This window comes from Ammospiza nelsoni, chromosome 4 (assembly GCF_027579445.1).
Source record: "Ammospiza nelsoni isolate bAmmNel1 chromosome 4, bAmmNel1.pri, whole genome shotgun sequence".
Taxonomy (NCBI): domain Eukaryota; kingdom Metazoa; phylum Chordata; class Aves; order Passeriformes; family Passerellidae; genus Ammospiza; species Ammospiza nelsoni.
Genome location: NC_080636.1, coordinates 47924741 through 47940533, shown reverse-complemented (window position 1 = coordinate 47940533; position 15793 = coordinate 47924741). Strand labels below are relative to the sequence as shown.

At 41.8% G+C, this 15793-nt stretch overlaps 1 protein-coding gene across 3 annotated transcripts in view; it reads right to left on the bottom strand.

The window, feature by feature from the left end:
* PRDM5 (PR/SET domain 5) overlaps positions 1–8809 on the bottom strand; it is a 58553-nt gene extending 49744 nt beyond the window's left edge. For 2 of the 3 annotated variants that reach the window (XM_059470827.1, XM_059470828.1), the window contains exons 1-2: positions 8129–8364; positions 3874–3957 (exon numbers count right to left, since the gene is read on the bottom strand). In XM_059470827.1, coding sequence (XP_059326810.1) covers positions 3874–3957; positions 8129–8221 — 177 coding nt within the window. In that variant the 5' untranslated portion in view covers positions 8222–8364. Of the gene's footprint in view, positions 1–3873; positions 3958–8128; positions 8365–8510; positions 8656–8743 lie in introns of those variants that run through there. The other variant, XM_059470829.1, reaches the window with a different exon arrangement.
* Positions 8810–15793: the final 6984 nt, after the last annotated feature.

Below are 15793 nucleotides of genomic sequence, written 5' to 3'. Positions count from 1 at the left end.
AGATTCAGCCAAAAACATTTAAAAGCCAACAGTTTTCAATATGAACAGTATTTGAGGAACAATCACTGGGAAGGTAGTCTACACACAGCAAAATTCAAGACTATATTGTTCAGAATTAGACTTATGGTTTTACATTCACCTTGACAGCAAACGCAGAATTCACCTAATTAAGATTTATTTTATCATTAATCTGTGGACATAATTTTACTTAATGACTTGTGTGTAAGAGCCTTCCTAAGCCAGAAGCACATTTTATAGGCAAGATATCAAAGAAAGAAGGAAAAAAAAAAAAGTCACAAAACGCAAGTTTAATGTGCTTGACTTCTTATACCTCAATCCTAAACACCACAGCTCTGATCTGAAGCTGGCTGCAGCCAATAGCAGATTTTCTGTTGCCTTCACCAGTTTTCAGGCAGGCTTATTTAACTGAAAACAACTGTCACAGCAAAAGTGATGCAAGTGAAGCAGTAGAAATGTAAGTTCATTTCATTTCATTTCCTTATATAAATAAACACAAACATTGGCTTCCATTGAAAGACTGTTTTCTGATCTCTTTGGTTTCAGTGTAACAATGAAGAAAACATGATCCTGGCAGACAGACAGAAACCCAACCTGAAATATGTAACATTCAGCATTACATGGTGTATTATGTTCCATCCAACCCTGACCAACATTTCTTCATGGAGTGTCAGAGTATTTGAAGAAGGACCAAATCTTTCCAGCGCTCCCTGTTTCAACATTTGCCAAAGTCATCACCAGAAGTACATGCCTGCCACAATCCAGTAGGAGTGAAATGAGTTCCCCTTTCTTGGTTAAGGATAATGAAGAAAAGGAATTGAACACGCATAAATGAACTGATATCTTCCCTTCACAAAGGCACATCTGAGCCTCCAGAGCAAAAACCTCTGTGAACTTCTAACCTGAAGATTATTTCCTGCTTGCCTTTAAGCACTTGCTTCTCCAGCAAACACAGTTCAAAGCTGCTATGCCAAGTTTAGTAATACACACAAAGAAGTATTTAACCAAGGTGTAAGAACAAAACTCTCAATTCATCACCATCAACAAGCTGTGTCCTTCACCAGCACGTTTAGAGAGCTGAGGGATAACACAGAGGTGTTTTCTTACCAAAACGAAAGAGAAAGCACAAAGCAATTTGGGCATTTTCTTGGCTTTTTATTAGCACTCTTAACTAAATGGTTACCACAGGCTTGTTTGAGGGTTTTTTTTCCCTTTCACACCACTCATAAATACAACATTTAGGCCTGTAGCTCCTTACAAAGATAACAGCAAGATCAAGGATGCTTCCCACCCACTGGAATCTTCCACTTCCCAGGAATCTGTTGAATGAGCAAGTATAAACCTTTGATTTCTTCACAACTATGCACGTTACAGACAGAGTAATGGTATTCTGCTATATTTAAACAGAAACTAACATCTTCAGTATTTTACTGAACAAAATCACTGGGCTCAATAAATGTTCTGGGTGCCACGTTTTCCCTGAGACCAGAGGAAAACAATGCATACAATTCCATCTCAACACGATGCCTTAGAGATGCCAACTCACAATGCTGGTCTCGGAGAAAAGGGAATGGCTGGATCAGAACAGACCACATCACAGTGCACTACTCTGCACAACTAGAAATGCACATGGCAAACTTCCTCACAGCAAAATATTCCATAAAATTGAAGCCTGGATCCCAGGCATCACATGCCAAGGAGAGAAATGTTGCACTAATGCCCAAATTTTTCCCTTGACTTACAAAAAGCCTCCACTGCTTGAGACTTCTTTCTGAAGGTGTTCTCTCTGAAAACATTTTTTTTGACGGCCATCAGACTGTGAAGTCAGGCTTTAGTGTGCCTCCCACCAATAGCCTTCAAATTAATTATTTTTAATATCTTTGGTACAGCTGACTACACACAAACTTGGCCAGTTTCTGTGCATGCTTCCCACAGGCTCTGGAATAACCATCTACTTGAGCTGTCCAAGCCTTACTTTCTGCATTCCTGGTCTCAATTTTCAACTTCAGACTACTCCCAGCATGATTTAAATTATATTATAAAGCTCACGTTCAGATCAACTTCAGTAAACATGAACAACTTGGTTTAAAACACTCAGGAAGTCATAAAATTTGGTATGCAGGAATCTTTTCAAGGCTCTCAAAACTAGGTTACAGTAAGATATTATGAAATGATTCTAAAACAGCTCATAAAAACCTCATTTTCTGATTTGCTGTCAACGGGGTCACATTAGTGTCACCAATAAATAAACGTATTTGCCTTTTCTTTCCTGTCGTGCAGCAACAGATAAATCTATTTAAGTATGAGCAATGAGAAATCTGGAAAATCATAAAGCTTTCCAACAAACCTAAAGGCCTTCTCACTGCTGTCATCCACCCTCTGTCTCTTCTGAAAACCTTGTCGTAGCACAAGCATTTGACTGATTTAAAACAACCTGCAGACACATCAGGCAGGGCCAAGTGAGCCAGGGCACACCCACATGTCCTGTGCTCAGCAAACACCTGCAATAAATGCACACTGCACTGCTCTGCTTCCAGCTGGGAACAAAGAGGATCAAACTGCTTCCTCTGAGCACACAACCCAAAAGGGAATGAATTGTCCACACCTCTTCTCTGGGAAAGGGCATCTGGGGCACACCCCTAGACTGAAATCGACAAAAGAAAGGGAGAAAACAGCTTCAGAGGCTGGAGTGAGCACTCACCTAGGAATATGTCACCACTCACAATATTAATACTGAGTTTGGGTTAAAAGAGATGGGCTTTGAGCATTCTCACATCTTTCTAGGGCATGGAATCTATCTGTAGCTCTGCTAAGGCTGCATCAACACTCTGCTCTCTTCATAAGCTGCTCAGTGATGTTAATGCCAGAGATTTTTCAAATAAACCTGTATTTTGTGCTAAATGCACTGATAGTGCTTTATGCCAGATGTCAAACATAAGTTTTTTTATACCATGCAGTAAACAGTCCTTCCACCTCTAATCACAGAAAGGTAAAAAAGTAAGAAATGAGTCTTCTCCTCAGTGTAAAAGAGGACTAAATGTGCATTCAATAGAAACTGCTTGGCTGAGGAAAAAAAAAGGAAAAAAAGAACAAAAAGAAAAAATAAATTCTGCTCAAAGAACTAGAGAAGTAAATAAAGATTACAAAGACATAACAGAGGCACAAGAAAGAAGGCATTTTTAGCAAGTTGGAAATGTTGTTATTGCCAGTATTTTTCAGTCAGTGTAATCTCCTCAACTGAACTCAGGTTTTACTCCTGGCACACAGAGGTACAACAGGAGCTAGGATGGGTTATGTACCCAAGGACAAGACCTAGTGCATAAACTGCTGTTCCACAGTGAAATGCCTGCCCACTGCACCAGGCTTCTATTTTGCTACAGACCTCACACCTACTCATTGCATTAAAAACTGGTCAAATTTTAAAACTTTGCTCATGCAGTTTGATCCAAATCCCAACACAAGTGTCACACAAGGAAATGTTTCATATTACAGCAGAAAGAAGCCATAAGCTGGTACCTGCTGATTAGCATAAATCAGTATCTCTGTAACTTACAATCTGCTTCCCAATTCAAATTAATTTTTCTAATTATTTTCACATGTTTTAATGATTTTTCACAGTGTTATTATATTCGTATTTGGCACGACTTGATGTTTTTTCACACTTCATTGATTAGAAACCATCATTTGTTTTTTCTTTAGCTTTAAGGAAGTCAATCCTCCTCCACCCAGGCAGCGTAATTTAAAAGTACCAAATCTCATTACAGGATCTTTAAGCTATGACACAAAATAGAAAGGATTTGTTACAATAAAACCTAATTCTGAGAACACAAGGTGCAATGAAGTCACTTTACTCACTTCCCACATGAGCCTGCAGTCTGTGTTCTCATCCAGCTCCTGCGGCATTCGCTTCTCCCCTGCAAAGGGGCCAAACTTTTCACCCTGAGGGAAAATTATAAAAGAACAAGAATCAGTAGGAGGAAAAAAGAAAAAGCCAAGTCAATCACCAAACTGCAGCAGAGGAGTAATTTTTAGCCTCAAACAGGAGAGTTTTCCTTTATTGCCAAGAAGGTGCACATCCTTGAGGGTTCAACTTGAAGCTCATTCCCATTCTTCTCATACTTTGAAGAAACTCATAAAACCATATCTACCTTCTGCATGCTTATTTCTCCTTTGGGAAGCAGGATTTTTCTTTATTTTAAATAAGGCTGAAATCTACAAGTCAAATTTCTTATATTTCTTACAAAATTTTCAGGAAGCACCTTGCAACAGGCATCCAACTAAAACAAAGAACTTGGCACGCACCAAGTTTACATTAGATTTATTTGTGAGATTATTTGCAACGCTACTTTTTGAAGTGCCACAAATCAAAAGACTGAATAACTGAGGGCTTGATCATACAGAGAGATTTGTTTGAAATTGTAAGGGAGTACGCATGTACTTATGAATTAATTTGAGCCTTCATAAACAAAATTAAAATGTCCTACCACCTGCTAGTCATAACACCCGCTGTGAAAGTATCCATTGATGTGTTCTTCCAAAAGTATTTGGCATCAGGGGTTTTTTCCTGCACACACGTCACAGGAGCAGCAGGGCAAAACAATTAAATAGGACTTTCTTCTCCCACAGGCTCAACCTGCCCCCACACACAGGGACAGGCCCTAAAACCTGCCACGCAGGATGCTGCGCTCCTCCAGGCAGCATTCACATCCAGAAGTGCTTATCCTTTCAAGCATTAGAGATTTTAAGTGTAGACAGAAAAGCAACTTTGGTGTTTCTTCTAAAAGCAACAGTATTTTGGTTTAAAAAAAAAGTATTGATCTTGTCCACTTATCCCTTCCTCCAGGCACATTGCATATTCCCAGCAACAGCCTGCTACATGCTTTCCTTCTTGCTTAGTTTTTACACATTGCCTACAGGTAAAGAAAAAAAGTGGAATGGAAAGCATCCAGGACTGTTCGTCTTGGAAACAGGAAATCAATTTTTTTTAGAAAAACAAACAACTTGTATTTAAAATTAAACCTGAACTGGTAATAAACGAAGGAAAAGGAAACTGACATTGCAGAATGAGGCAACAGAACTGAGGGACAAATTTTTAAATGTGCACAAAGAACTTTTCACCACAAGGAACAGCAAAGCAGAAGGTAAAAGCACAAGAACAGCACAAGTCAGCAACTGGAGCCCAGAGCAAGAAAGGAGCCAGACAGGGGCAGTGGCAGTAAAAACTGGCACTCTGGGGCTTCATAGCCTTACCTCTCATCGATTTCCACACCAGCCTTCATCATGCTGCTGATAAATAATGTCAGAGTTCTTGCCCTGCCAGTTTTTCAGATCCTGGGATTCAATACTCAGGCTGAAACTTCCTCCTTCTCTCACCTCATGGGCAAGGAAGGTGGAAATGGGCAAATACAGCTGTATGTGTACAGCACCCACAGGGCCAATGTCACCCATCGCTGAGGCACAGCAACAGCTCAGAACTGCAAACTCCACACACCATTCCCACCTCAGCGCTCCAAACCAGCAAATCTCCACTGCAACGTTCAAATCCTTCTGGAAGCTCAGAACAATGGCAAAAGCAACACATCCACCTCTGAACACAGAGTAAATATAACAAAAGCTGCAGGTGATGCAGATTTCTGAGTGCTTTTTATGGCTTCTCAAATTTGGGGAGTAACCAAAACCTGATGTCTTGGTCCATGGGGATAAGTGCAATTATTTGTTTAGCTTTTCAGACCATTTTCTTCACATAGATATATATACGCACACACACACACCCCCACAATATCTCTGGTTAATAGACATGTTGTTATATGCCAACATACATTAATCAAAACCACACTCAAGACTTCAACTTCCCCTCTGCTCAATAAAAGCGAGCACCCAACACAGTCTGAAGGCAGAGAAATGATTCAGTACAGAAAAGCACGTTTTTCCAGTGCTGAAAAGGCTATTTTCAACAGTTGCTTTCAAAAAAGCAGCAGTGACTAATCTTCCAGTTGCAGCAAAACACTGAGAAATGCAATGGCTCTCTGATGATTACACTGAGAGCTTCATGGTGTGGGTGCTCTGCAGCCTGGGGCCAGCTCATGGAAAACAGAAGGTACTCGGGAATCACAGCTTTGTTAAGGCAACAAAACAAAGTTTGCACCTTTTATGATTACAAACAAAATCTTGAAAGCCCCCCACGCCTGAAGGTGCACAAGCAGATGGAAGGCAGCAGCAGTTCAGAATGTATTACTACCAAAACTTTGCTAATAGCAGAATTTTCAGAGGCCTTCACAACAGTTGGGGAGTTGGTACTGCAATTACTGCAGTTGGTACTGCAATATATTTCTGATTATAAGATCAACCAATTTTTTTTTTTTACTTTCAGTTCAGACAACTGCAATTGTGTGGCAGCAACAGAGAGAAAACAGTGCAATATTTAATACTTAGCAACTTAGGTTTTACTTCACAATAAAGTGTCACATTCAACACCTCCTCCCAATCCCAAAAGTCCATGGAATTAATTTAACACCTATAAGCTGCTGTTAATCACAGCCACAAAGTGTGGTACTTCTGCCTCATTACTAGACTGGGGAACAAGTTGAGAGCAATTCAGGTGTAAATTTTCTTTCCATGGAAAAGAGCAACATGGAGTCTGGCTCCATGTACTGGTGTCCAGTGTACCACCTGTGCTATTTACACATCCACTTTTCTCCCAACAAAGAACACGGGACTTAGGTCCCAACAAATTTTAGGAGTATGTTTTAATAAACCACAGAGCAACTCAAGACTTGGTTCCTCTGCCTGTTCTTCAGAGCAGGGCTTTGCACAGCACAGAGGACTCAGTGCCAAAGGACAGGTCTGTGACAGACACCGTCACCAGACACTCCTAACACAAGCAGATCCTACTGCAGCTGCCTCTGCCTTCTGCAGTCCACATGAAGTACACACCGCATTAGCAACACTTTTTCTAGGTGGTTGCACGGCTCTGACCCCACACGCTTTGCCTGTATGAAGTTCCTAAGTAAGGTGGAATAATTTAGGCAGGAAAACACTTTATTTGTCCCAGCAAGCAGCTCTAATGGTTCAGTTGTCAACAGTGTAAAGGACAGAAGCTCTGACCCCCAGCCCAGAATTGCGGATACTAATTCCCATGAGTTTCATTCTATTTCATTCTATTTCAGAGTCCAGAAATTAACAAATGCTAATAGTGTACAACCTTCCTTGCTCTGTGAACCCAAAAAGTTTTGAAATGAAACTTCAGAACCTCAGTAGAAAAGTTTTAAAGAATTAAACCAAACGAAATAAAATTGTTCCCTCACGGTCCCCTTAACACTCAGGGACACCTTAAAAATGTGAGACTTCCACCCCATCGAGTCCAAGTCCTGTAGATGAAACCAGTAAAAAATTAGGAAAAAAATCAGAGCCGAAACGAGGACAAAGATGGAAGTCGAAACATACAAAACACAGAAAAGTGTATACTAATGAAGGGTTCATAGTTTTGCTATGCCTTTATGTGTCCTAACAAGCCGCCTGGGCAGTCTCAGCTGGAATTTCACACGATCAAAATACTTTCAATTATCAAGTGCGAAGAGGCATCACCTGGTTGGAGTACGAGACTGGGTTCAGCTGAATGACATGATTCAGGGGGCCGGCTTTATTACGCCGAAAAAAGGAATTAAAGCACGGTCCGGCCGAGCGAGCCCGGAGAGCCGTGAGGGAGGTGACGGGAGCCCGAGAACCCCGGGCGGCCGCCCTGCCCTCAGAGCCGGACCCTGACGGAGGCGGTCCCGCCCGGGAGAGCTCTGCCTCAAAACTGTGCCAGGCGCACAAACCAAGATTTCTATTTTTAAAAATTAAATAAATAAATAAATCACAAAATGGGGGACATAAAATTCCTCAGAGCAAACCCTCTGCCGGCCCCCGCACCCCGGGAGGCTCCGTGTACCGGGAAGGGGGAGCGGGCGGGCGGCGCCTCCCGTGAGCGAAGGGAGCCCGGGCGGGCACAGCGCAGCTCAGGCGAACTTGGAGCGGGACAGAGGGGCGGGAGAGCCGCCCAACTCCCCGGTGATACGTGGCAGCCGCTCCCCGCCGGGCCGGGCCAGGCCGTTCCCCCGCCATCACCCACCTTCTTCACTCTGCGGGCCGTGTAGAGCCCCATCCCGTCCTGCACCCGGGACGACTTCAGGGCGAACCTATCCGGCACGTACATGCCCAGCATTTTTGCACCGAACACGGGCCCGGCCGCCTGCTACCGGGGAGAAGGAAGAGGCTTTTACGGGGGGACTTCCATCCCACCGGGAGCGGCGAGCGGGAGTCCGGGAGAGGGGGGCAGGAAGAGGGGCTGGATGCGGGGGCTCCCCCGGCTCCGGAGGGGAGGGGCCAGCGCGCGCCGCGGGGCGGGGCGGGGCGGCCGCAGGGGGCGCGCGCGCCCGGCGGGGCAGCGGCGGCGCCGTGAGGGGACGGCGGGGTCCCGTGAGGGTTTGTCCCCCAGCCCGGGTTTGTCCCACCTCTTGTTCCTGTTCCACCAGCGCGTGAAGGCAGCTTCGTCCCTAAACCAAGTAATCCTTCCCTTTCGGCGGCTGGTTTTGAGGGAGCGCGGATCTAAAGGCAGAAATCGGGCATCCTCGCGAACGCGCAAACGTGACGTTTTGTCTAAGAAAAAAATAAACATTCTGTATATTTCTGTATATTCTTACGACATACCCAGCAAAGGCATGTTTTTCTGACTAAAACTACGCACAGTGTAGTCGAACAGGGAGGAAAAGTTCGACTTCCACGGGTTGCTGGCGTCACACCAGTACTCTTTCGCAAAACTGCAATATACATTATAAGTACACGTTATATATATGCACAATATATATTATAAATACACATTATATATATATGTACAATATACATTGACCTTTTAGAAGGCTGAATGGCTTTCTTGGGGATTTTTGGGATTTTCAGTCACGCCATACTCATTGTTGCTCTCTAAACTGAAGTGGTGGTGTAGCTAGAATAGGGATTTGTAGCTAGAAAAGGAATATGTAATCATATCTGATTAAGGAATTAAAAATAAGTACGAAGGCATGTGAGGCAAGCAGAAGGAAAAGGAAGAAAAGGGGAAAAGAACCATTTATAGACAAACTTTAAAATTGTGCTGGTAATGATAATACTTAAACCACCGGAGCGTAACAAGCTATTTTCTCTCTACGTCTTTTTACGTTAACAGATGTATAAACAGTAGAAGTTAAATATTAAAAGCTCACAGTTTTCCAGCAAAATGTTAGGAAAGTTCTGTGTCAGTGTCGTTTGGAAGGAATGAAACAAATATCCTGAATTTTAGATACCACATGCCAGGGATCAAATCATCATAAAGTGCTTTGGATCAGTTGGATTCCTGCCCATCCACAGGTGGACATTAAGGCAAAAATTAAATTTAAAAAATCAGGTCTAGCTGAAAATGAAACTCACTTTGACTATTTTTGTTCCCTTATCTATTTGCACACAATGGCTTTTTGTACTTAGCATCTGCAGTGTCGTAGTTTAGCTATCATAAATGTCTTACAAATGTGAGGTATATTTCCACCAACACACATGTATATACAGAGAAATTTATATAATACTTCATTCATTATATTCAATATATGAGCAAATGCTCTAGTAAATTTCATGAGGCCCTTAATTTGACAAGAAAAAAGGAGGAAAGGCTCTAACAACATGGTTGAAAGAATAATTTTAGGAATAAAACTGCAGCAGACCCACAGATTTCACACCTTCACTGATAGCCTGGACACTGGCTACTAATTTAGTAATAGAAATGGAGCATGTAAATCTGTCTAAGTAAGAACTCTACCATCTCAAAAACAATAAATTGAACTGAGAGGAAATAAGTTGCCTGGGGCAATTGCTTCAGTTTTATGACTAAGAGCAAAAATTTAACTATTCTTTCAATTAACATTAGCTCTAAAGCTTCCCCATGCATAACTGAACACAATATTTCTGGAGACCAGAACACTTCCTTGATTGGATGCCAGTCTTTCTTAATATATATCAGGTTAAAATGCTAGCATCATTTTGCCTGTCTCTGACCTTTTCCAAAGGTCATGAATATTCTAAAATAATTTTGCATTTTACAAAGGCATCAGTATTTTTTGCTTCAGAAGAGAAAAAAAAATCTACCGGGGGCGTCTTCATTCTGAGCCTTAAAAGATTTCTTCTATGGGAAGTTAAAAGTAATATTATAGTTTGGATGCATTTGTGTCTTGGTTTTAAGCTCTTTCAGTACACAAGAACAACTGTTTTACTTTTTAAATTTCAGCCATTATTACTCCAATATGGAAGGCCATTACCTGTGTCTTATGCTGTTTAATCAAATTAGGAAAAACATGTTGTAGCACTGGACAAAACTGTCACCAGTCTTTCCTTTCATGGTGTACTGGCGGTGTGACATTGATCACAAACTCACAACTGCCTGTCCACTTGCAGCAAAATACCTTTTCCCCCATTTAATAGCCATTACCCTTACAGCTGTGACTCACTGGCAGTGCAGCACAAACAAACTGAACACGTTGACCCTCTGTTTCTGTGTTGCCCTATACAGTAAACCAAGGAGAAACACAAGGGAATCCAGCAGCCTTCAGACTTGAAGCCTTACACTGTCAAAATTCATGTTCATAACTTCCTTGGAAAAGGAATAAGGTATTTTCAGATGGAGGCTCTTATGGAGTCATGAATGCTGCTGTGCCCCACATGAAATTCCATGGCAGGAATCCACCTGTGGTGACAAAATACTGCAAGAGCTTTTGTCTGGAGTTACACTACTTGTTGTTGCAACACCATAGAGGAGGCACGGTATGTTAGGCCTCCACTCGAGGAACAGCTAATTAAGTGTCATATTTAATATGTCACATTCTAACAAACAAAAGGATCTAAGACCAAAATACTCCTCAGGATGCCAGAAGTAAACATGCCAGCCCCTGAAGTGTCCAGCAGCTTAGAAGGAAAATGTGGTCTCCAACGCATTTTCCTTTTCACTGCCAATCCCTTGTTTAGATGGTGTGGTATCATCTCTAAAACTTTTCAGGGACTTGACATTTCTATCCTCCCTCCCCTTGCTCTGCAGGCAGTTGGACTGAAATCTGAGGCTTATGGCTTTTAGCCCTTTCAAGAGTTCCCTGCATGGAGCAGTATTAAAATATTAACTTTTGCAGCATCCCTAGCAATGCCAGAATTAGATTCTGGCAGCTGACACCCCTGAGACAGGGTGATATTCATGATAATGGCTTCTCCTTCCCAGTCTGAATTGGTCCACAAAACATTTCTGCAAGTTTGCAGATATGTTTTGGGAACTTCCTTCCTGAATCTATGGATCTCCTCTCCAACCCCATCCTCTTCCTCTTAACCTGGTGTGATCAGGAGCAGCTCTTCTAAAGCAAATCTTTATTTTATCTGGATTGTACCTCATGTGCAGGACACATAGATTGTCAGATTGTTCCTTCTTAGCTCATGTGTACCTGCACGTTTCAGGTGTGCAGATAACACCTAGCTTGACCAGGAATGCAAAGGTTTCAGGCAGGTATTTCCCTGGAATTTGCCAAGCCCCTTTCTCTGCCTTGGTACAAAGTCCTGAACTTCATTTGGTACCTTGTTCTTTTTTCACAGTGACTTCCCAGACCTTCCACCCTGCAGTGCTTGGACCAACATGTAAACAGGATTTGCCCTGACTCATTTTGCACTGAAAGTTTTCAGGAGGGAAAGGTTCCAGCTCGCCTCAAGGCAGAATCTGAGTGAAAGATGGAAAGAGAAATAGCATAAAGAACTATCAGGGTTGGGGGATTTTTTCCTTTCCTCAGTTGTACAGAGTTCCACTTGAAAAAAACAAAACAGAACAACCTGAACTTGGTGAGAGCTGTGTACACCTTTAGAGCCTGCCCTGCTTTGGGGACAGTGGCACTCCTGCCAGCAGTAATCACCAGGCACAGGGACTTTGAAGTACCTGGAACAAATTGTGTTGACATGGAGTCAACTTAAACCGTATGTCAAACTACCCACTCAGAACTCACTCTCTTTCATGTGAAACAATCTACTTTCTGAAACAATTAAATGTGCCTGTTTAAAATATGACAACAAGTCCCATCTACTCAGTGTCTTGGGGTCTTTTCCAGCTCTGTTTGTTTTGTCTGTGTTTTTTGGTGCTCTGAAAAGCTTAAGTTGATCTTTCCCTAATGCACTTTGATTTGCTGACCAAAATTCCTTTCAGAGCTATTTTTAAGGATTGCCTCTTTTTTTTTTTTTTTTTTTTTTTTTGTGGTGTGTTGTGGTTTTTTTCCTACAGTGATTCTTTTGAAGCTTTTTAAATTCAACAAACAAATTATTTCCCTACCAAAACCTCTCTTCTAATCAATGCACTCTTGGCTTTTTGGGTTTTCTGTAAACTAATACAGAATCCTTGAGTTGTGATATTCAAGGCCATGAAAAGCTGTACGTTATAAGATTAGTTTTAAACTTGTCTCATTCTTTGCTTACATGCACAGAGTAGTTGCTGTCAAACTATCTCAGATATTTGAAGTCCTAGAAGTTGCTGCCAGAATTTCAGAATTAAATTTTTTCTCCTTCCCCTTTGAATATACTAAAATTCAGACATGCATTTGTACTTACATTCTCCAGCTGATGGCATATTAAGCATCCACTTCAGTTGTTTGACAGGTTTTGAAAGTAGGATTAAAATAAAAGGAAAAACCGGACAAAATTTTGAGTAGGTAGGAGATTAAGCTGGTACTTAAGGTTTCATAGTGATGGACCTAAAAGGAGCCCAGTATAATGGGACTGTGGTAGATTTAATTTTTTTTGCTATCTCCCATGAAAACTTCACACGAGTGATACAGGAAAGAAGTCTAAAAAGCAAGTAGAGAATGGTTAAAAATACTTACTTTAAAACATTTAGTATAAACCATCTCCATGAATTTCTTGAGGGACAGCAAGTGACAGAAACACTTTATGCAGTAGCACATGAACTGGGCCACATCCTTACACATCCCAGAAGTGGCTTCCTCAGCTCAGGAATATCTTATTTCAGCTTGAGAGGGACTTCCCTAATTGATGTCACCCCCCTGTTTTTCCTGTCAGCCCCTTCAGGATTGACTCAGCCTTTCCTTCATTAATGGAAAGTGACTTCCCAGATCCAGCCTCTCCCTGGTGAGCCCCATCCTTCAGCCCTAACCATTGCCATGCATGCCCTGGTGCATAAAGGTTACACCTTCCCAATTCCCATTACAGCCTGCTCTGGAGCCGATCCTGGGCTCCTTCTGGGAGCAATCAGCCTTAAACTTGCCTGCTTCCTCTTCTGCTTGCTCCCTAATCATGAGAGGGATCTTCATGGAACACGAGGTTCATCACCAAGCTAATTCCCATGCTGTGCTCTCCAATTTTATTTGCTGAAAAAACATGGAAATTAGGCTCCCTTTCAGTACCTGCTCTGTGCCAGTCATTTAACTCATCCTGTCTGGCAGTTCAACCATACAACAAGTTCTTTCTAAAACCTTGGAAGAGCACTAATGCTGGGAAATATTTTTCCACCATTCCTCAACAGGACATGAAGCTGGAACACCACGTTGGGTTTTCCTGTAGCAGGAAGACAGCTGACTACTATGAACTCACAGTGGTTTGCCGATATTATTTTAGCAGATGGATGACAACTCTCATGACTGACCTCTGCCTTTCATGTCTGCCAGGTGCTGTTGGATATTCCTATTTTCACTTCTCCATGAATCTCCACTACATGGAGTATCATTAAGCTGCTTGACAGAATGTTTTTAAATCCTTGGAGAGTGGCTACATACACACAGAAGGTATTTCTCAGAACTGCCAGCTATGGAAAATTCATTTTGCCATTCTGAGCACACATTTTCACAATCTGTGCTGTCCTTTGCTTAGACACTTGTCTCAGATCATCTTTCACATAATTTTTATGCACTTTGGCCTCACTATCTCCTTCCCATTCTCAGAAGAACAGTTTTGAGTCACTCTCTTTTCAACAGGGTGAGTGTCCCCTAGCTTCTTATCTTGCACTATTCAGCTGTGCCTGACCCACCAGTGGAGGGCTTAAATCTCCACACTACAGATGTGCTCATTTCTTCCTGCACTGTGAGCTGGAACAACTTAATTCCCCTGCTCAGGAAACCTGGTCCCAGAAGAGAACAGTTTGCTTTAAGGCCTACAAAAGCCCAAACCACTAGGGTTGGACACAGTAGATTTGAAATGCAAGGGGAATTCCCACTGACACCAGGGATCTGGGAACTGGGGTATTGTTTGTAACGCTGCTGGATTTATATTTCTTTGCTGGTTTTAGTTATTTTTAGAACAGCTGAAATCAACACACCATGCCATTTGACATCCATGTCCTAAGAGGGAGTAGCACACACCAAGGTGAGAACTACTGATTTAAGAATGGACAACAGCTATGCTGAACACACCTCAGTGCTTCCCTTGGTTCTCACTTTCCTGCCTGCCCTCCCCTGAAGTCACTTTCTCAGTTAACAACATTTTCCCCCAGAAAATACTTCCCTCCCAGTGCTGTAAGAAATTCCTCAGGAAGAATGGGAAAGTCTTACTGCTTTAACACAGGCATAGAGGACAGACACTTAAATTGCTCTCTGGGTCTTGGCTCCACTCCATACATGTTCTGTTCTGAGAAAGAGAAATATTAATACAAGTACATATTCTGTTCTGAATAGGAAAATTTTAAACAAATCTGGGAGTTTTGCACCTAGAGGCCTCAGCAGAACCAGCTTCAATAATACTTTTGGGCATGAGCTGCTTTATAAAGCTTAAGGGCTTGCATAATCAGGAGCACCACATGCACATTTAGAATGAACTGAGCCTAACAAAATCCAACAACAGCAACAAAAAAAATTAAAACCACCAGCATTGTCAGGAATTAAGTTCTCATTAAACTGCGCAGGATGAGTGTTTGAAAAAGACTTTTCTGTTGAATGCTTCCATTTAAAAACTCTCATCCTCATTATATTCCATCTGACACCAGGGGTACTCAGCAGCTCTATACCAAACATCAATATGTCAGACTAGACTCTAAAAAAAAAATATAAGAATCATCAAGTATGATGACTCTGGCTCAAATGATTTTTGGATATTATTGCCAAGGTCTGCAAGGATCAACTGTAAATTTATTTATGCAGTACTTAGAAAAACAAACAAAGAAAAAATGAAGAAAACCAATAGCTATTTCAAAGGTTGTGTTCTTACAAGTACTTCATAGTGAAATTGCTCAGTTTTGAAAGCAATAGGAGGATTAAAGGCAGGAATATGATTTGTCTTTATTCCCTTCATTATTACATTTTCAAAATAAGACAAAAATTAGAAATGTGTCTTTGCTTACAAGCAACAATAGCATGATTCAAATAAGTTCCCTCTTTCAGACAGAGCCTTCTATTTAAACTTTACAGGTCTATTCATAGAGATGTCTGGAGACTGAAGTAAGTGGGTAGAGGATCTCACATGTCCCCCTATCAGCAGCTACCTAAGAGCAGCAGCTGATTCAAACCCTTGATACACCTGCACTTTGGGGCAGAAGTTGATTTTGAGAACAGATTAAAGTCACAGGGAGTTCTGAAAGTATCTGAAACTAGAGTAGGACCAAAGGAAGAATGTTCGTGTCTGTATGCACAGAGGAATCATTAGATTAATAAGTGTCAGTGTACTCTGAAAAGCAGGCTTTTTGAAGAACAGCAACAGCTATAAAAGACATCTGTGAGCTGCCTGCCACTTCCTTTCTGAAGTATTCACCCTT